Genomic DNA, 21,759 nt, shown 5'->3' on the forward strand with positions numbered 1-21,759 from the left:
CCCCACGCAATGTGGCTCTTACAGACCCATTGCATTGATAATCAATGCCAAAATGTACACCATAATATTGGCAAGCAGGTTAGAGGACCTACTCCCACAACTGATCTACCCTGACCAATCAGGGTTTATAAGTCAAAGACAAACCCACAACAACCTCAGGAGGGTCTGCCACATCCTAGAAAAAACGCAGAGGAGAGAACTCCGGCGGTCCTCCTCTTCCTAGACGCTGAAAAAGCATTTGACAGGGTGAAGTGGACCTTCCTGTTTAATATGATGGGGAAAAATGGGTTTGGGACTGAGATGCATGGCCAAAGCCAACTACGCTATCCCAACAGCTTGTATCTTAATAAATGGGGAATTATCACTCCGAATAAAATTGTCAAGAGGCACAAAACAGGGGTGCCCACTTTTGCCACCGTTGATCGCCATTATCTTGAACCATTTTTGGCCACAATCTGCATGAATGGGGACATTAGTGGCATTCCATTCGGGAGGGTAGAATATAAGGTAACGGCCTACACCGACCATATGCTACTCACACTTGAGGCACCAGAGACTTCCTTTCCAGCAGTGATCAACAAAATTCAGAGATTCAGGGAAGTGGCAGGTTTAAAAGTGAATCTGGCCAAATCAGAGATCCTAAACCTGACTCCGAGGGCAGAAAAATTGGCGCAAGCACAACAAACATCCCAATTCCCAATTCAAACATCCCAATTCAGATGGGATCACACAAGTATTAAGATACTGGGAGTACACCTGACCCCATCGCTCACGGGCCTCTACGCGTCTACCCCCCACAAATCGAACAACTGAATACGTGGGGCCCATTCTCCACCTCCTGGCTTGGCAGAATAAATGCCATTAAAATTATAATCCTCCCCAGACTATTGTACCTATTCCAAGCCCTTCCAATCACAGTGCCGGAATCGTTCCTCCAGGCAATATACAAACTGATAGGCAAATACATTTGGAAACAGAGACCCCCCAGGATAGCGCTGAAACTCCTGCAGATGCCGACTAAAAGAGGAGGGCTAGGCTTGCTGGACCTCCGCTTATAGTACAGGGTCGCTCAAATTAGAGTTATAAAAGACTGGCTCTCTGCAGACTGGGGGGAAGATGTGGCACCAGATGGACCGAGCAGTACTGGGCGCCCCACTGGGGGAAAGTCCTCTGCCTACACAAAGAAAGTGCCCCCCCGGCCACAATATGCATGTATCGGATATCACATCCCTAGTGGAGCAACAATGGGACTGGTTGGCTCGAAATAGGCACTTCACTACCTTCCCCATGCACCCCGATATTCAGTAACCCCCAATTCACCCCAGCATTACCCATCTATGGGGCCTTCATGAAGTGGAAAGACGCTGGGTGTACTAGGGTTGGGGATATGTTCCATGGACAAGACATAAAAACATTCCTGCAATGTAAGAGGTAATTGGGGCTTGAGGAACCCAATGGAATGCAATACCTCCAACTGCACCACTGGTTAATGAGCCCCAAGATGAGAGCAGCGACCATCAGGCCCCTTACACTATTTGAAAAATTCCTCATAACCGACCCCAGAGATAAACAACTCATATCCAATATTTACAAAATAGGCCTTGATGGAGCCCAAACCTTACCCAATACATATATGAGGGCATTGGAGGCAACACTAGGGGAACCAATTGCGGGCGAGGACTTGGAAGGGCACTTGCAAGATATCCCTAAACTCATTCAAACAATACAGATCAGGGAATTCCGGTACAAGTTGATGACACAGTGGCACTATACCCCCTCAAGGCTGAAACAGATCTACCCCAACACGACGAGGAAGTGCTGGAGGGAATGTGGGGAGGTGGGAGACTGGTTCCACATCTGGAGGGGCTGTAGAAAACTGGAAGGCTATTGGAACCAAATTGACCGACACCTCCATAGCATCTTTGGCACTGGCACCCACAGAGGGCCGACAGAGGGGATACTTTGTATGCCCAACACTTGCCAAATTCAGTGGACGAAACCCACCAAGAAAGACTATGCAATCCTATCATTGTTGCCACTCCTGGTCATAGCGCAGAAATTGAAGGCCAAAGACCCCCCCCCCAACAGAGCATGACTGGCTTTAAACAATATGGCATTTCACTGCACTGGAGTGGATGACTTATACACCACAAGGGCTGCAAGGAAAATTTGCCATACAGTGGGAAGAGGTGGTGGCCTTTCTGAACGAAGACTATCGAAAGAGTTTCTGCCTGCACACTCTCCGTATCCTGGAAATAGGGTAAACCTGGATCAGGGGAACGGGATTGGATCGGTGGGGTTGGGGTTGTTTCTTTTTCCTATGAGCCATATGTTGATGGCACCGTTTGCTTACACCTACAGAAAATCAATAAAAACATGGTTAGAAAAAAGTTTATTTAACGTGTATGTTTTGTGGCAAGTCAGCCATAGGAGATGGACAAGAGGATATGTTTGAACACTGTTTTTTAAAAGAAAACCTCCTATAAACCCTACTTCTATGATAGATTCCCATGCTAAAAAACGACAAATGGGTGCTCATCCAGGCATCTCACAAATAAACACTGTCCTGTGTCAAAATCTATTCTAAACTACCATCTGCCCCATCACTATGAAAAGAAGGAAATAATAAAAAGAAAATGAAAGCTTTAGCTTAGAATAGGGTTCCACCCCCTGGGTAAGTTAGTGGTGCTTGGTTTCTGACCTCCGCCAAAGCGTTTCTCAGAGTCTCTACCAGCCCAGCCCTCGTCTTCATAGAATAGTTCCCAAATAAAAAAAAAGAATGTCTCTTTGCTTTTCCTTTGGGCCAAAAACAATGTCCTCATCATGTAGTCCGAACAGTGTCCAATTTATCCTGTCTCCTGGGATTTGTTCTCATGACCTCGATAGGTTGGTATTTCTAAAAACAACAAAGTTCACTCTTTATCCCACTTGGATTGTTCACTTTCTTAGCCTCGTGTACATTATAGGCTTGGTCAACTCTCCTTGGTGTATCCCTTTCTCTCACTCCTTCATGGGGTGCCAGTTTCTCAGTTCCCCACTCCCCCTGTGGTCTATGGGCCTGTTCAGCCCTACTGCAATTGTCACTTGTCTCAAGCCCTCCTTCTGTATTCCGATTCTCAGCCCAGCATGGTCTATGTGACTCCTCAGCGCTTGTTTGGTCACCGCTTATCTCACCTGCTCACGGGGTATGCAGATTCTCACTCCAGAATGGGCTACGTGCCTGCTCATCCTTGCTAATCACTTTCTTCACCCCCTCGTGTGATACTTGTATTCTCAGCTTTGAGTGGGCTATGAGTTTTATCAATCCCGTTTTGCAGATTAAGTTTCATACCCCTTTGTGGAGTAAAAGACTTCTTAGCCCACCATTGCCCAAGGCTTTCTCAGCCCGATTGGGCAATTGATCTTGCACCCAACCCAAATGTCTGTATGTCTTCTTCCAAACACACTACCAGGTTGCGCAATTCATAATTCAGGTTTTCCCCCAATGCCACTGCATTCTTTCTCTCAATCTGCAGTAACAACTCCTATTCTTTTAGGGCAGCCTGTGATCACTCAGTCCTGGACGATATCGTTTCTCACCCCTTTTTGGATTCTCCCAGTTTCCTCCCCTGCTTGGACTGTCACTTCTCCCTGCTCGGAAGTTAAAAAATAAATAAATAAAATAAAATGTGTACACCTTGCCTTGGGGGTTCTGCTTCTTGCGCCCCACCTTGGTGTTTGATTTCTCACACCTAGTCTTGGAATCTCCTGTCTCTTTGCCTGCCTTAGGGTTTCTTCTATTTCACCCAATCTTGGGCTGTTTTGCCTTTCCAACCACCTTGGCAGCGGCCTGTGTCTTGCCCCTTCTTGTGCTATCTGGTTTCTCACCCCTTCTCCGCTTCTCTTAAATCTTGTCCCCTCTTGGATTATCGCCAGGCCTTGCGTCCATCTCACGCTAACAGGGTTGCAGTGTGTTCCTTGCTCTCTGCCGCAAGGAGGAGGTGGTCTCTTCGGCCGGCGCAGAACCGCGACTCTGGCCGGTTTGCTTGCGTTGGTTTCCACCATCAATACAGGACAGGAATTGGCCGTTGAAGAACGTAGATGCCCATCAGCCACTTCAATTCCCTGGATTTGTCAGTTTGCTAGAGTGGAAGTGGAAAAAACTGTGGCAGTTAAAACCCTTTTGCTTTCTCCTCGAGTGGTTCTGAGCCAATAATAGGTTGCAATTACATTATGTTCCTAGGCATGTGCAAAGTGAGATACTATTAGGCTGCCAGTCTGTACATGACCATTGCACAGAAAGGGAGTCAGATCTCGCAATATACAACACCTTTTAGGTCTATTTTATCAAATCCACATTTTCCAGATGTACTGACACTTCTGAAACAGTACAGTAAACATGTGTATGGGGTTGCTGTTGGTACTCTTCTTCAGAGGAGAATTGCCTAGTATTTCGGTGCTGGACTGCCCCTGGGAAGGACAAAGACTGATATGCAGGGACATTTCTTCTCTGTGAAAGGGACAGTGAGCTAAAGACTTGGTAGAGTCTCTCCCAGGGGTTACTCACCCAAGAACAGGTCATTGGGCTGTGTTCGTGCTGGTAGAGAGATTCCCAGACCCCTCCTCCCCCTTGTTTTACACTTCTGAAAGATTTACTAATTACCCAGGATTTACAGTCAATTAGTGTAGCCCCCTCCCTAAGTACTTTCACCAATAAGAGGGGCTGGGACTTAATATCTTCCCCTTTAAACTATACCCTCCTTCAGAATTATATTTCCCCTTGGCAATATACTCCTACAGAAATTTTGTTTGGTTTTCTCACATGCAGGTGGGTAGCCTCAAGTATCTCTCTCTCTAGTAAGAGGTGGGCATCAGTCAGAAAAATCGGTCAGCTTCCCTCCACCACCTTTTTTCATTTTCCACTGAGGAAGGCCTGGGCTTGAACTACATTTAAGCCTCTCTCAGAGTGGTCTGACAGCAATCCAAAATGAGGCAAAAGGAAAGCAAGCGATTCTATTCTCCTTTCTGTTGTTGTAAATTCCTTTTCCTAAATCTTTCTTCCAGTTAATCTCCCTTCCAGGCAGTCAGTCAGTCAGTCAGTCAGTCAGTCAGTCAGTCAGTCAGTCAGTCATTCAGTCAGTCAGTCAGTCAGTCAGTCAGTCATAACCATGAAATCTGGGGTTTGGACTTTAATAGATAAGAACAATTCCCTTTAGAAGCTTGTGTATCGTTTCAGTATTATAATTGATCAGTCTATGTGATTGCAAAGAAAGCAGATATCCACTGCACACCTCGATGTATAATTAACACAATCTTAAAGCAATGTAAAAAGTATTTTAGAAGTCATATTGCAGGGGAGAAAAGTACAAATCTGGCACAGAATATTGAAATTCAAACATGAAGTAAAAAAAATGATCCTATGGTAGAGGATACTCCCGGCCGCTGCACACTATAAAAGGCAGCTATTTATTTATTGTGCATTTGTAAGGCGGCGCTTATATATCAAGTAAATTGTATTTCAAGCGCACATGGTTTAAGATAACTGGATATCGTTGAAGAGATTTATCAATATAAGAACAATGGAGAGATTATAAGAACAATGGAGAGATTGTAAAGAAATATTTGCCAGTAAACAATCATTTATGCATATAATCATTAGATTAGATCTAAATTGTTCAAACAAAATTAAGTGTGAATACATTTAGTAAAGGAGTAGTCTTAAAATGTACAGTCTTCTTCAGAAGTTATTTATTCAACAAAATATAATCCAGAACAAAGTGCTGCGCTTTTTGGGATATAATCCCTTCATCTGGAGCATCATTAAAAAAGTAAACATATCAGTATAGGGATACTATCAAATCTGTGGGTAATGTAATTCAGAATAGATTTTTATATGATTGCGTGAGTTGATATACTTTCTTAATAAGAAAGAACATATTCTTGTAAATGTCTGCAGCAATTCTTATTCCAGAAAAAGATAGTAGTGGTCCTCAGCTAAGGTAGAAATGTAAATGCAGATAGGTCTGTAATGAGAGAACAATTAATAGCTTATTTATAAGTGAAGGAGTAATCAAGAGGTAATAGAAGCCTTTAACCGATTTCCTTGAGAAAATCTGTAGTGTATAAAAATAATGTGAGAATTAAAAATTCTTCTTATTGGATGCCTGTATACTAAAAAAGGGGTTGAGGTGTAGACTATTGATTACCTTTGTGCTCAATGCATCCCCCGAACAAAGTTTCACCTTCACGATCAGTGGAGGATGCCACAATCAACGTGGTGTCTAAGATAGCCGCCCTATATATTTTCTCAAGTGAAATGATGTATAACGTGATTATGTCACTATGACATCAGAGGATCGAACGTCCACAGATAAAATATGGTGGAATGTATAATGGGAATATAGTATTGTCTAATTCCATTGCAAATGAAGATTAAGACATGTTTTTTTTTTATATAATCCCATACATTATTTTCAGAAATATGAACTAAATATAGGGAGCATCCTATATGTTGATGGAAAAAGGTAAATCAAGAGCACGTAATCATATTCACAGATTAAAGAGCTTCCTAGTAGTGTTCTGGAGCATAAATAAATGTGGCATGATATCACCTATCAAATTTCTCGTCATTGGCACTGATAACAAACATATTTCAGGAGTGTGTGCTCAAATCTCTCATCACTGGTACTACTTAGAAATATTTAAAGAGCAACGTAGGAACATTTTTAACAACATTTAATTTTTATTCTGAAATGTTAGGTAAGATCTCGAAAGAGGTTACATATTAAAGCCTTCTGTGACTACATAAGAATATTATCTTAAGGTGACAAAATTATCTATAAATATGTCACATAGACCAAGAAGAAAATCATAGGAATGCCCCTAAATAAAACTCATTCATTCAAGTGGGAACAGCGAGTCATATTTTTCAATCCAGTACCCCTTTGGGATAATATTTTGTTAATATCACCTCTTCTTTGTAGTGAGAGTACAACTTATAGTACCACACATTTCATTTGTGAAAATGCTATGTTTCTGTTTGAAAAATCCCCTCTCTATGTGGATTTCCACATTGCCATTGTACATATTGGACTGATGTTCTGTCCAACGTTCCTTGACTTTGCGTGTTGTTTGTCCCACAAGTATCTGCCACATGGGCAACAGAGACCATATGTTTTTAGCGCGATCCTCAGACATAAAAGTGATGACAACACATGTTATTTCATGTCAGAAAATAAGACACCATGTTTATTGTGATGCCCTCCACCGACAGCAAAGGTGGTCTTTCTTTTTTCATTCCGGGGGATTCATTGAGCAGAAAGGTCAGTAATACCCTACAACTCAACCCCTTCGCTAGTCCACATGTATTCAATAAGAATTTGTAATTCTCGTGTTATTTTGTACACTACAGATTTTCTCGACGCAATCAGTTAAAGACTTCCATTAACTCTTATTGGTGAGGTAAACCATTGCCACTATTCTTTATATATCCTAGACTACTCTTTCAGCTTATAAATAAGCTATTACGTGTTCGCTCATTACAGACATATCTTCTCTACATTATCTGAGGACCTCTACTATCTTTTTCTGGAATAAGAATTGCTGCAGAAATTTACAAGAGTATATTATTTTTTATTAAGAAGGTAAATCAACTCATGCAATCAAATAAGGTCTATTCTGAATTACTTTACCCACAGATTATGTAGTATCCCTATACTGATATACGTTTACCTTTTTCCTTACTCATCCGAAAATGATGCGCCTGATGAAGGGATTATGTTATTGTGCATTTGTATAGCGCTTTATATATCATTCGTATGATCTCAAAGTGCTGTGGGTTGAACGCCCTCGGGACCTTAGTTCAGGTCAGTGGAGAGAGTAGGGTACGAAATAGTGCTGAGGTGCACAAAGTATGTGTGCAGCAAGTGCGGTGTACATGGTGTGTAGCTACAATCTAAATGCCAGGTGTGATGAAGTGGTTGTGGGAGGTCAGTAGAATGTATGCAGCAAGGCGGTTGACCTCAGAGTTTGCAGTCTGACTGTGGTGGAGCTTGTGTATGAGATTATGTGTGCAGCTAAGCCGATTTCTTTCGTGGGCTGCTTTCTAAAGACTGTTGAGGTGTTCATGCAGGTGAGTAGGTATGTGTGCAGCTAGGCTGAAATTGATTGAAGGGTATAGCTGAATTATATTGTTTGTTGGTGTAGAGGAGAGAGTGAGCATATTGGTATGTGCAAGTGTCTGCTGAGCTGATGTATCTATTCTAGAGGTTCGCGCAGAGTTTGTTATGATTACCGGGCTTGAGGTTGTCTTTGCATGCTTGGCAGTGTCATCAGTGTTGAGTTTCTCTATTCCTTATCTTTATTGCGTTAAGCGAATTGCAGGTCTATGTTCGTCCCTGTGTCAATATCAATATGAAAAGTGTACAGCTATGTTGTGGATTATATTTTGCTGAATACATCATTTCTGAAGAAGACTGTACATTTAAGACTACTGGTTCACTAAATGTGTGTCAGACTTCATTTTGTTTGTTGTTTGAGTTTACATCTAATGTAACGATTATATGCATAAATGATTGTTTACTGGCAAATATTTCTTTACAAACTCTTCATTATTCTCATCTTGATAAATCTCTTGAACGATATACAATTATTTTTAATTACTGGCCATACCAGCCTTTGACAGTGTGTAAGGGACTGGGGTATCCTCTATCACAGGATACTTCACTTTCTTCAGTCTATGTGATTGGAAAAAAGTAACATCACATTAAACCATCCCCTTTGTACTCATGCAGCATATTAATAATGACGGCAGTCCAATGGGAGTAACATTCTGACCCAGTTTCACTCCCATTTGATGTGATGTCATCTTGGATATTGAACATTAAACAATTGAGATTTTCCCCACATGTGAGGAAGTTACTAAGTTACTAAGTAGTTTGCCAGACTGCTCTCACTCTGGTGATTCTAATGATGCTAGACTCATCTTGGCGTGACATGTGATGTGTGTGGAACAGATTTTTCTTTTCATTCTCAGATACATTCACACAAATATTCTATTTTATGGGACTTCAGAAGCTTATGCATTTTCACATCCAAGTACATAATCTCCAGTTAGCCCAATTAAAATATATAAAAACATGGATTTTGTGTATTTTTAAAACTGGACTAACACAGTGTCAAAGTCTTTCCCTGCACTTGGTGAACAGAAGAAGGAATGAAAGTGTAGTTGGGAGCACATAAGAAGCTTTAATGGGCCCCAGTTATGACAGCTTTGCTCCTGACAAACCACTTCAGACCTCACAAAATACTTTACCTAAAACTGGCGTTTAACCCTCCCCTTGAAGCTGCAACCTTCCCAACCTCTTGAGCCGCAGCAGATTGCTTACTGGTGGTGCTTTGGCATGACAGGCACATGGCATGTATCCAAACACACAAAAAAGAAGCATGAATGCAACAACTGAAAATAACCTACTCAAAGTGACAACTAAGAAAGCAATCAAAGAATAAACTGGTTTTAGGAAATCTTCATGGTACAAAGAAGCAGGCAAACAAGGAAAGGAATTGGGGGTAAAGAAAAACAATCTAATTTTGCCTGGGAGTGGTCTACGGGAGAAAACGATTGGTGGCTCTGATGCAGGGCATGAAAACAAACAACTAAGCTATAGAGAGAATGTTCCCAACATACCGATATGGATGCTCTTTACAGACACAAAAACACTGCACCATTATCTACAGTCCCATCATATACCATCAAAGTCCTTGTTTGTGTAACTGCCAGGTTAAGTTCATCAGTCATCCCTATTCTGACCCTAGCTAGAAGTACAGTACCTCAATGAAGAATTCTGTTAAGCCTTAATACCCAGCAAAGGATCGGTGTGCCCCCCTGCCTATGCTTATCCCTTCAGTTGTTACACTGCCATCTGAAGTAATTACTGTTTAACAGGTTCAACCAACGCTTGGAACAGTCATCTTCGTTGGCTTGCACAACACCCTCTAACTTCGCACTTCCATTATTAAACAGCTTAACTGCTCACGCCTGTGATGCCTGATACTCCGGCCACCCATCCCTGCATCCAGATATGCCCCATTGCATGGCACTGACCTTTCAATAGCTGCAGCCTGGCAACACTTGGCAATAAACAAATAAATACAAATCCTTCAACATCAACAGAATTACCATTCCTGTCTCCACAGAAGTCAAAACACTAGGTCTACCTTGACTCATCCCTCCCAATATCTAGACAGGTAAACACAATTGCATCATCAGCAGCCTAGACAACCAAACGTATGAATGCATGCAGATCCTTCCTTTCCACAGACAGCTTTGTGACAATAGCAAGCCCTCATTTTGTAGGGTCTACCTCCTATAACATTACTAAATTGCAGGTGATCCAAAATGACACTCCAAGAGCAGCCTTGAACATCCCGAAAAGAGACCACATCACTCCAGCCGTAAGTGTGCATCGGCTACCCATTAAAGGGTGCATTCTATTCGAAACTCTCACACTAACGCACAAATGCCTCTCCAACACCGCAACTAGATACCTCTCCCGAAAATGCACCAAATCCCAATCCAACAGACCCACGCGAGCTTCACAATCGCACCTCCTCACAATCCCTAGATTCATACTACAAAGAGCAGATGGCTGTACCTTCCCAGTAATAGCTAACGCCCTACCAATACACCTAAGAACGGAACCCTAATTTTGGATATACCGCCAAATCCTCAAAACCTGGTTCTTTTCATCTGGCCTACAGGCTACAACACCAGACCTCCTAAATCCTGGGCAAAATCTGTTGTACCTCCTTCCTATGTTGCATTACATGCACCTTTTGTAACCAGCGCCTAGTTCTCATACTCTCTTGTAGCTATACTAAGATGCCTGTCCTGTAACTAACGACTATTGGCTATAGTCTCTTGATGTTATAGTAAGATGTGCTTTCTGTAACCAGTGCCTGGATGCCCTCAGGGTTCGTGTGCTATACAAATAACACAATAAATAAAACACATTTATCTTATCTGCTGCCTGGCACTATCCATTCCACCACCTGCTGCCTTAGGCAATCAAATCATAAGTAACAACACTCCAGATTTGGGCAGGAGACTCCAGATTTTTTCATCAAAAATGTGCTCGTTTTTACTTTCTCCCTCCTAAAATATTTATGACCCCACTGCAATCCAATGGGAAAAATACATTTTCCCGATTACTGTTACAAAATCTCCCTCCCAGCTGCGGTAAAACGTTGGCATGTGTGACATCACTCATTCCTATCTTTACTGTCTTTCATAACCCCTCACCCAGAGCTCCTGGACAGCACCCCTCCTTAATGCCTGACATGGACTTCTATCTTCCAAGACCAGCTGTCTGTATCAAACCCCTCCCTGTTGCCTGGCAGTGGCACCTCCCTCCTTGATGCTGCCACAGACATGGAGCCCCTCGCTAACAGCATCTTTTTCGAGCTGGCTGTACCTCTTAAGGTATCGCGCGTCCTCGGTCTGCATGGTGGCGACTCTTCCCCGCTACCGGGCACTACGGGCTACCGATCAACCCTCGTTTCCTGCAGTTATTGATGAGCTCTTCTGTTGTTACCAGGGTGGGAGCTAGGGCTCCGCCCACACTGCACCATGGCGTGCCCGGAGTAACGGCTTCAATACGCACGTTACGCCAAGCACATGATCGTGCGCCTGCGTAAAAAAGCTGGTCACGCCTAGTGATTTTTTTTTGTGCTTCTCTATACCGGGAATGCTTGGTTTCAGACAGTGCGGCTACGTTTCGGTTGTTTTATTTGTTGTTTTATGCCATTTAGTTGGTTGCCTGACACTAAATCTTAATCAAAATTATTTAGATAATTGAGGCAGTCTCATTCAAAATAATGAATGTTGAAGGGGTGTGAGCAGGGTGATTAGAGGGTTTTGCCGGAGGCCCATCTCACTCATTTTTGCACTGACCCAGCTGGTCAACCATAGAACCTGATTTTTGTTTATTTTTACTATGAATTAACGTTTCTTAACGCATGCGTGACTACGTTTTGAATTTAATTCAAATGTTAAGAAAGGGGTAGACTTCATAGACTGGGGGAGGGGCAAACGTACTTGTGTGGGGGCATCTTAAGATTTTAAGCGGCAGTTTTGGTGCAGCTTCGATGTTACACGCAGTTAGCTCTCCCCTTCACGTATGAAACCATACACTTAATGAATTCTCTTGCTCACCCTACCTGACGTGCAAGTACTTTAGTTGCCTGAAAATATGAATGCTTACAATGAAATGCTTTAAATTAGTAATTTACCAGGCCTTTGTTAACTAGCAGCCACAGGTAGTGTTGGTTGTTTGTGTTCTGTTTTGTCCTGCTGCAGCTCTAAGTCAGTTAGGTCAAATCATCTGAACCCAACATTTTGGTGGGCGCTAAAGCCCAATCTGCACAATGGTTATTGCACCACTGATTTTATGGCAAGACAGGAGGCTCCTATTCATTGTGCATTACAATCTTTACTCTGACATCACAGCAGCAAAGAAGAAAAAACTTTTGTAATAAAACTTTTCTGACAATGAACTCCTCACAGTTCCAATAGTGCAATGTAAAACATCTCAACCCAAAATGAAGGACAGGTCATGCCCCAAGTGTAACCAATGGGCTAAGAGCCAGTCCCATAAAGGTCCATTCCTCTAACACCAACTCCTCTTTCTTTACTGCTGACGCCACAGCTAAGTCACTCCTCCTAGTTCTTGCCTTAGTGTTTGATATATGGAGTATAGAGTGTTACTTTGTGTCATATAGGATGAGTTTTGAGCTTTAACTGCACTGTGACTGTGAAATTTGTCATTCGTTTCATTTGAATAAATTGGGATTTGGAATTCGCTGGGTGCCGCGTTCGCTTTAGAACACTGTGCTCCCTGAGACAGTGCTACATTGTTGCAGCGTTCTGTTTGGAATGTGCCGGTCTCGAAGGAATTTTTCTTTTTTTTTTCCTTAGGCAGCGCACCCGCCGTGTTGCTTTTCATTCAGGTTGCGTCGCCTGCCTCACATTACAGGCAGTGCCGCGTGTAATTCATTTTCTCCCTCAGGAGAGGTTTGTTTATAGTTGCGCCTGTGAGGGCGGGCGCACAGTTCTTTCAACGTTGAGTTAGTGACGCGCGCGGCTCATTAAAGAAGCATAGCTTCTTACCGGTGCGCGTCACTTTATGAGTGCTGGCATTGTTTTCTTGGGTTTTCTTTCACACGCGTTGCGTGTCTTTCTCTCCCAGTATGCTGCTCGCGTATGAAGCCACTAGCATACAGGCGAGGCCTGTTCTTTGTTGTAGGATTGTCATTAGTATTGTCACCCTGCTAGGGTGTTTATATTGAATAGCCTGCTCGGCTGCCATCAGTTCTGGCACCCTGCTAGGGTATATATATATATATATATATATATATATATATATATATTAGCCTGCTCGGCTGCCACCAGTCCTGTCACCCTGCTAGGGTGTGTTTATATTAAATAGCCTGCTCAGCTGTCACCAGTTCTGTCACCCTGATAGAGTGTATATATTGAATAGCCTGCTCGGCTGATTTGGCTAAAGTGCACCTATTTGACAGCCTGCTCGGCTGCGTTTTGGTTGGTGTGGGAGTTGAAAGGTCTGGTGTGACACAATCATTTCTAAGGGTGTCATGGATAAGAATATGGTCCCAGCTTCTGTGGATGCCAGCACTCAAGTGCGTTCTTCCAAGAAAAGTGATAGTGTAGCAGACCAGTCTGTTCACCAGCCGTCTGTGGCACAGGCAATCCAGTCTTCCCTGGATACTGCTTTGTCTGGTCTCAATAATACCCTTGCTTTAGCGTTTGATAGGTTGATCAATCGCATTGCAGATTTTCACCCTTCTCAGGAAGCGGGGCCCTCTGTCAAACCTAATGTACCAGCAAAACTAAGCATATTACAGGACCACTCAGTCCTTCCCCCAATCACGTCCCCTGAGGATTCCCCTAGGAGAGGTCAGAAGCGCAGGTGGGAAGAGTCTCAGCAACCCCTCTCCTCGACTCCTTGGCCAGCCCCCTCACAACTTCCTTCTGCGGTATCTCCTAATCCTATTTCCACCTCGGATAGTTCTGAGGATTCAGATTCGCCCCCTAAGAGACGCAAAAGAAAGGTGGCTCCTGCACCTAGGCAAAAGGGTCCAGTTCCGGATGTTAATGGTGTACCATTTTTTGACCCTGTCCTCATATTACGCCCTAGATCGGCAGAGTGGCATCCTTCAGAGGAGGTCTTTCTTTCTTAGAATATTGGATCAGGCGTCCACTACCTAAGGGAGACAGGAGTAAATTGAGGTCTGAATGCCCTAGGCCGGTCCTTCCTGACAAGGTGGCTTTTACACCCGAGATAGATCAGTCTATGGCAGTGTTTCTTTCTCAAAAGGGGAAAGACCCCAAAAAAGGGGTTGACAACGCCTGGCGTAACTGCCAGGATAAACTGTTATGTTTTGGGTCCAGTCACGCAAATCTTTGAGCTGGCTGAAGAGATCCTGTCGATGGTCGGTTCTGCGGCAGTCAAGCTCGATTTGCCCTCGTCATGGTCCCGAATCTATCCTGTTTTTCACCTCTCCCAGATTCGGTTGACAGTACCGGACCGATTTCACCGGTCAGACCGTACCCCTCCTCCTCCTATCTCTACCGATGCTGGCCCAGAATATGAAGTCGCCAGTATCTGTGACTCCTGTTATCGGAGGGGAAAACTGCAGTTCTTGGTGGACTGGAAGGGGTACTCCCCTGCAGAAAGAACTTGGGAGCCAGCCTCAGGAGTTCATGCTCCCCGACTGGTCCGACATTTCTTTAGGTTACATCCTGGGAAGCCAGGGTCGCTTCCCAGGAGAAGGGGGCATACTTTTACACTCACAAAGCGCTGGTCTCTTTGGTCCAGAAGCCGGCTCTGTGGCTCCATTCGGAGTGGTACCTTCAAGATGGCGGATCGCAGTGCGAACGGTTCTGCAATCACCGTTCCAGTCCTCTCACGTTCGCCAGAGGTACAGCGTACCGCTCACGTGACTCCTCATAGGACACGGAGACTTCCAGCTCTTCGCGTCGCTACTGTTCTAGCAGATGCTCCATGAGTTCGCAACTAGGCAATTTCAATCCTCAGCAGAAACCTCTTACCTCTGACCCTTACTAACCCCTCTTCTCTTAACTTTCCAGATTCTCTACTCAGCATTCTTAGCATACACAAACTCCCCGGATTCATCTTGCGTCTCATACTGAAACACCGGCTTTGAGTTCTCGAGCTACTGTATTCCGGGTAATATTAAGACTCCCGTCCAAGTCCCTTTCTGAACCTTTCTTCGAGTATCTGTAGGATTTTGATTCTACGGGCTTTCTCACCTTCACTTCCTTCCCACAGACTTGTGTTCCAGTCGCCCTCTCTGTGTCCCGTATTCTCGGCTTCTCTCCTGGTATTTCCAATCCGGCTGGTTAAGAGGTCAGGGGAATTAGTCTCTTACCTGTGTCTCGTTTCCCTTTCTGTACTTCTGCTATTCATCACTCCGCTTCTTATTTCTTCCCTCTCCAGAAGAAGTCTTCCGACACTCAACGCCACGATCGAATTGGCGACATCAGCCTGCGAACCACACTCCAATCTTCGGATCCCGCGCTCAACCAGGGTTTTCTTCCCCAGAGGGTTTCCCTGACTGGCGCGTACCTCTCGCTCTGGGTTTTCCTACCGGGTAAGAGGCTGGCGCGTTGGTCGGGGAGATTCTTGATTTCAACATTTGCTTCCCATTGAACATGTCAGTCTGCTCAGGTAAGACCTCCAAACCTATTTAATCGGGGGTTTCATAAAGATCCATTGAACCTTGTCTAAGGATCCAGTATTCGTTAACAGCTATGGGTTCTAAAGCCGCTTTCTGGGCGGCAGTCTGGAACAGATTCTTAAAGCAGCTGATTGGTCAAGAGAGTCAACTTTCAAAACGTTTTATCATAAACGCATTGCTCATGTGGCTGTTGATGTTCTGCAAGGGCTTTGAACTTGCATAATAGGAACCTCCTGTCTTGCCATAGAATACCTAATCCCCCACACTAGCGTGAGAAGGGGGTTTAGATACTATTAAAGACAAGGAGGCGAATATTATCCCTCCCGCCCGCCCTTACTGGTTGTTTTGGTTATTTTCAGCTTTAGGGTGAGAGGTCCTGGTTTAAAGGAGATCAGTTGGAGTTCGGTGTGCGGGAGAGTTCAAATTCCGCCTGTTTTCAGTTGGATCATCACTCCTCGTGCTACACGGATGGTTTCTGCAGTGGAAGTCCGAAGAAGAACAGCGACAGAAAGACGAGTTGGTGTTAGAGTAATGGACCTTTACGGGACTGGCTCTTAGCCCATTGGTTACACTTGGGGCATGACCTGTCCTCCATTTTGGGTTGGAATGTTTTACATTACACTATTGGAACTGTGATGAGTTCATTTTCAGAAACGTTTTATTACAAAAGTTTTTTCTTCTTTGCTGCTGTGATGTTAGAGTAAAGATTGTAATGTATAATATTTGCCTCCTTGTCTTTAATAGAATCTAAACCCCCCTTCTCACGCTAGTCTGGGGGATTAGGTATTTCATCCCACCACCAACTTTCAAACTATATACATAATGTTCAGAATGTGTGAGATCTAAACTTATATGCTCCCAAAATCTGTTTATAACCACACTTGTAAGACAATGATTTCCTGGCTTTTGACCAGAGTTCCTTCAAAGAATTTAGTGAACACAGCATTCGTCAAAGCCTAAAAAAACTAGATGGGAACTTTTTAAACCTAAAGATAAAAACTATTCTGATCAGTTTAAATTTATCGCCACTTTTGGGTTGCAATCTAACCAAATAAAAGGCATAAGAAGTAAGCATTGGCACTTTTGATTTAACAAATTGTCTTAAAAATTTAGGAGACCATGTCACCAGTAGTCCTTGTACTATTCCAGATAACCCCAATTGTTAAAATAATGTAACCGGTTTGTTGACAAATATTAAAACCAACAAATTTGAGATCGGAAAATGTCCACTGGAAACATATCAAGGAACATAGAGATTGTAATTCTTATTTTGTTGTTTATGGACTTCTGTGCACCTACCCTAAACTACACATATTAAGTACTGTCCAAATAGTTAAAAAAATTATATACTTGACCATATTAGGGCTGTCAAAAATGTAGCTATAAATTATCCTGTAGACACACATTTTTCTGAAGTACTTAATCAAAACATCAATGTCTAGTAATGGGTAGGTTCGAGCAAAGTAGTTCCACGCCTTGGAAGCGGGAACAGAGAGTTAACCTTGCGAAAATAGGAAACCAAAATGATCATTAAACTTAATAGTAAAGTTCTGAATGGTCTCGTTCATTGCTGAAGGGATACCATTTATTTTTATAAGGTTCATAACTGTCAATCTTAGTCAGATTTGTTGAATTTACAAATTAGTGTATATTGTTCGTGTATATATGATGGGTGGTCACCAATAACTTTTTCAGAAAATAATCCATCTGTGTATATTGGTTTTCATATTACTAAACTTATTTTAACCATGTATGTAATTTATTGAGTATTTCAAGCCTTAATTAACTTGTAGAGATAAGTACTAAGTACAGTATGCAATTTGAACAATGTTTACCTGGAAGTCGGGATTAGTAGTTTTATTATTTTTTGCTTGTGTGATTTTTCACATGGAAAATGAAAATCTGTCACATCTCTTTAGTGTAGAATGGCTATAATTATGCACGAATTGCACTAAGCAATAGTCCTGTTTTTATGGTATTGCTTTTTAGTAGAAAATGTATACATGTTCGACTTTTTTCCATGTCTATTTGAATGTATGGTGCAACCATAACTATGCAGTGAAACATCAATGTTTCTTTATTAAAAGCAGGTTATTAGTAATTAGGGACTTGTTGGTGTGATATGGAACATTTGTGATGACGTGGTCTTGGGGCAGTGCCCCTCATTCTACTCCTTCCTATCTGGGGGCCATGAAACACAAGTCATTCATACAGAGAAACTATAGATGAAATGAAATACCCTGTATGGAGACAAAAGGGTAGTTGTGCTCTACCATAGGCACAGAACCCATTAAAAAAATAAAACAGCCACAGAGAAGATCTAACACTTGTTGTATGCATACAGGACACAGATCGGTAGCATGAAAAATGTGTGCATACACCAGCATAGATTCTGAACTCAGATTTGCAGCCTTACAGAATGTACACGTTCTCAAGCATGGTGGGTGTATGAGGGAGATTGGAAGCAACAAGGAAGTACATATGATCGCATCGGCAGTGATTACAGGTTAGAAGTTGGTGCACTTATCCAAACATAGATAGAGAATAGCTAGAAGAGGGCCAAATGATATTGCTATGAGTGAGCCAAGAAACACATGTATGCAATAAATGAATGGTCATTAAAATAATATATGAATCAACACCAAACCTGTGAACTCATGAGTGCAGCTTGTTTGAAGAGCTTATCCTGAGAGCTCAATCGCTCTAAATAACTGACAATTTGAAATATTTAGGGACTGGAAATTATGACATGTTGGATATTGAGATGAAAAATGTGCCGTGACCGCAAAAAGTGGTGAAGTTGAGTGTTGACCCGAAGTTGAGTGTTGTGCCTAGTCTACAATTGTGTCCACTCAATACATTTTCCGCAGTTCTTGTCATACAGCAAGGTACAATTGTTTGGGAATGTTTGGCATTTATGAACAAAAATGCCATTTCTTGTAGATCTGCCATAGAAAGTACACAAATCACATGATGAACAAACATGACAATGTTTTTAAATCATCCTTTTAAAAACATGATTTTTAAAAGTTGCATGATTGCATTTTTTTCTCACACTTTTATTTTAACGCAGAAGCCGACACTTATATGGCCTTAGAAGAAAAAACAGTTGGCATGCCAAGAAATCAACATGATACCAAGCAACCCCCATGGCGACTCTTCCCCAGCAATACATAGCACAATCAAAATCAGCACCCCCATCCCACAATACTCACAACAAGAAATAGCCTGACAACAGGGGAAGCCTAAAGGTCAGGGATGGGAACTTCTGATGATACTTAACAATCAGTAACCATACATTCAAATATCCGGGCAAGTCGATTGTTCTGTCATGCCTGCGCCATGGGCGCACACATTGGCAACCATCATGGACTATTTGTTATTCATTTATCTTCAGAATACTCTTGGAACAACCCCTATTCCCACTTTGGGTGTGATTCCCATTTGTGTGACTTTGGTGCCTTTCTTTATAACTCAACTAACTACATGTACCACAATGCACCTTGCTACAGCTATCAATTCCTGGCCATTCCCATTCGTCAGCATTGGAACCACAATCCCCAGAAGCCCTAGGGATCAGCGTTGCTTCCACCATCTCAGGACCAGAGAGGGAGGAGGCAGATTGTATTCAGGTGTGCTGCTCCAGGTGCTGCCAATTAGCCTGCCTCAATACAGGGCAGGGCGGTATTTAAGCAGCTGCCTGCAGGAGCTCAGTCCCTTGCATCAAGAGTCCTCCCAGCCCCTTTTTGCCTTTTGTCTCGAAATCGTATGCTGTTCCTGCTGCTGCATTTTCCTGCTTTTGTTCCAGTGCTCTTTCTGGGCTTCCTGCCTTGCAGCCTGCCACACCTTGCTGCCTACAGCCCTAGCCTTTTGGGCTTCCTGCCTCACAGCCCTGCTCCTCTGGGCTTCCTGCCTTGCAGCCTGCTACACCCTGCTGCCTACAGCCCTAGCCTTTTGGTCTCTCTGCCTCACAGCCCTGCTCCACTGGGCTTCCTGCCTTGCAGCCTGCGGAACCCTGCTGCCTACAGCCCTAGCCTTTTGGGCTCCCTGCCTCACAGCCCTGCTCCTCTGGGCTTCCTGCCTTGCAGCCTGTTACACTCCGCTGCCTACAGCCATAGCCTTCTGGGCTCCCTGCCTCGCTGCTCTGCTCCTCTGAGCTTCCTCCTTGCTACTATGCTCCGCTGGGCACCCTGCCTTGCAGCCTGCTACTCTCTTCTGCTTTCAGCCCCGACCCTCTGGTCTCTCTGCCTCTACGCCCTGTTCCTTTGGGTTCGCTCCTTGCTGCCCTACTCCTCTGGGCTCTCTGTCTGCCGCCTACTACAGCTCTCAGTCCTGCTCCTCTGGACTCTCTGCCTTGCAGCCTACTACAGCCCTCTGCAATCTACTACAATTTTTCTGTACCTCGTACCATTCGGTACTGCAGCCCTGCTTCCTTGTTTGCAGCCCCCCTCTTTCCTGGCTGCTGCTCCCTTGCTCTCTTCCTTATGTGCAACCCCTTGTTCTTGATCCCTGTCCTTCTCTTCCTTGACTCCTCTGTCCTCCCCTTTAGGTTACCCATTTCTATCGTATTGTTTCTTCCTTCATTCCCTTCTGCTAGATTTCTCTTAGACTTCCTTGTCCCTGGTTATTTATGTTCTTGTCTCTCTTGTGTTTTATGTTGATCCTTTGTACAGAGCTTGACTGTTGGTTTCCAGCAGGCAACCTCTGCCCTTTCCCTTGTCGTGTTTTCTGTTTAACAGACACCCACAGCTGTTGTTCCCAGCCAAGAGCAGACAGAGTGGGCCTCTGTAATAGTAATCCATGCAGAAGGCTGAAGTTTCCAAAGGTCCGTGGAACACTCTTTTTCCATATCTGCATACACCCCAAGAGGGAATCCAGTTTGTTTGTATCTTTGTATTCCCTGCCCCTTTCTGTTCACAACTACAGTTGCCTACTTTTCTTTCTTGTTGTGTTTCCTGCTGTGTGTGTACTTATCTGTCACCTTACATCAGCACAGCCACCCAAACCCTACCTGGGAGCCCTGTGCCACTCTTGACAGAGTGCCATCCTTGACATGTTCTCACAGGAAGTAACCTTTTTGGCAACGAGGATATCCCACACTTTAACCCCACCATAGTGCAAGTATTATGTCCTCCCTCTACAAGCTCCCAGACCCCAGTTTGTTCCAGACTCTTGCCACTCTAATTCTGCTTGCCATGAGCAACTGGGTTACCAACTGCGCCCTACAACCAGACTTATAAACCACCTCCTCAGGGGACCCCAGCAGTATGACCTTTGGATCATGATTGTAGATATATTATTCATCAATAATGGACGTCTAAATGTGCCAAAGGCCTAATAACTGCAGTTTTGAAGGTTTAACTAAGCCCCACAAAAGGAATGGTGATAATGCCACCTGCTTTTAGTGATTGTTGACAAAGAATTGCAGATTGCTATTTGTGTCGTGAAGAACATTCGAAATTCTAGAAAAAGTTTGTATCATACAAGTTCACCAGATGCCTTTAACATTTGGCCAGCCCTCTCCTGCCTAGGACCGCTTCTACTAAAATGGCCTAGATGAAGGGAAATAAAAGAGCAGACAATTGGATGAATCATTGAACCCAAATGTGAGAAGGTAAACCTTTTCACCAAAGGTAGTCCAGTACTATATAATCAATAAAGATGTGTCCAGGATCACTGTATTGTCTGGTGGTGAAGCTGGGATACTCGACTCAACATATTGGTTTCACTGTCTCTAATTTTGCTACCCAACTAGTTCTCCTGACTAAAGCAGTATGCTCTTTATTGGGGAAGGTAAATAGACCTGCACAATAATAATGTTATTTAAATTGATCTCACTAGTGCTTCTTATTGCAGGTGTGGTGTTTTGTAGCAGAGTAAGTGTTATCAACAGCATTTGCATGCACAGTTATCAACATCTTGAGAGAAATGGTTGAGTTGCGTTTGCCAGGATATGTGCTGTTGCACAACACATGAACAAAGATAAAGGTCTATGCAACTAGT

The 21,759-nt window shown here is 43.4% G+C and overlaps 1 protein-coding gene across 2 annotated transcripts in view; it reads right to left on the reverse strand.

Annotated features, from left to right (window-relative positions):
• Positions 1–11,627, reverse strand: part of KIFAP3 (kinesin associated protein 3) — a 1,278,226-nt gene extending 1,266,599 nt beyond the window's left edge. The window contains exon 1 of one of the 2 annotated variants that reach the window (XM_069641307.1): positions 11,451–11,627. In XM_069641307.1, the coding sequence (XP_069497408.1) occupies positions 11,451–11,482 (32 nt within the window). In that variant the 5' untranslated portion in view covers positions 11,483–11,627. The remainder of the gene's footprint in view (positions 1–11,450) is intronic. The other variant, XM_069641308.1, reaches the window with a different exon arrangement.
• Positions 11,628–21,759: the final 10,132 nt, after the last annotated feature.

Source organism: Ambystoma mexicanum, chromosome 1q (assembly GCF_040938575.1).
Source record: "Ambystoma mexicanum isolate Mex_15411 chromosome 1q, UKY_AmexF1_1, whole genome shotgun sequence".
NCBI classification, from domain to species: domain Eukaryota; kingdom Metazoa; phylum Chordata; class Amphibia; order Caudata; family Ambystomatidae; genus Ambystoma; species Ambystoma mexicanum.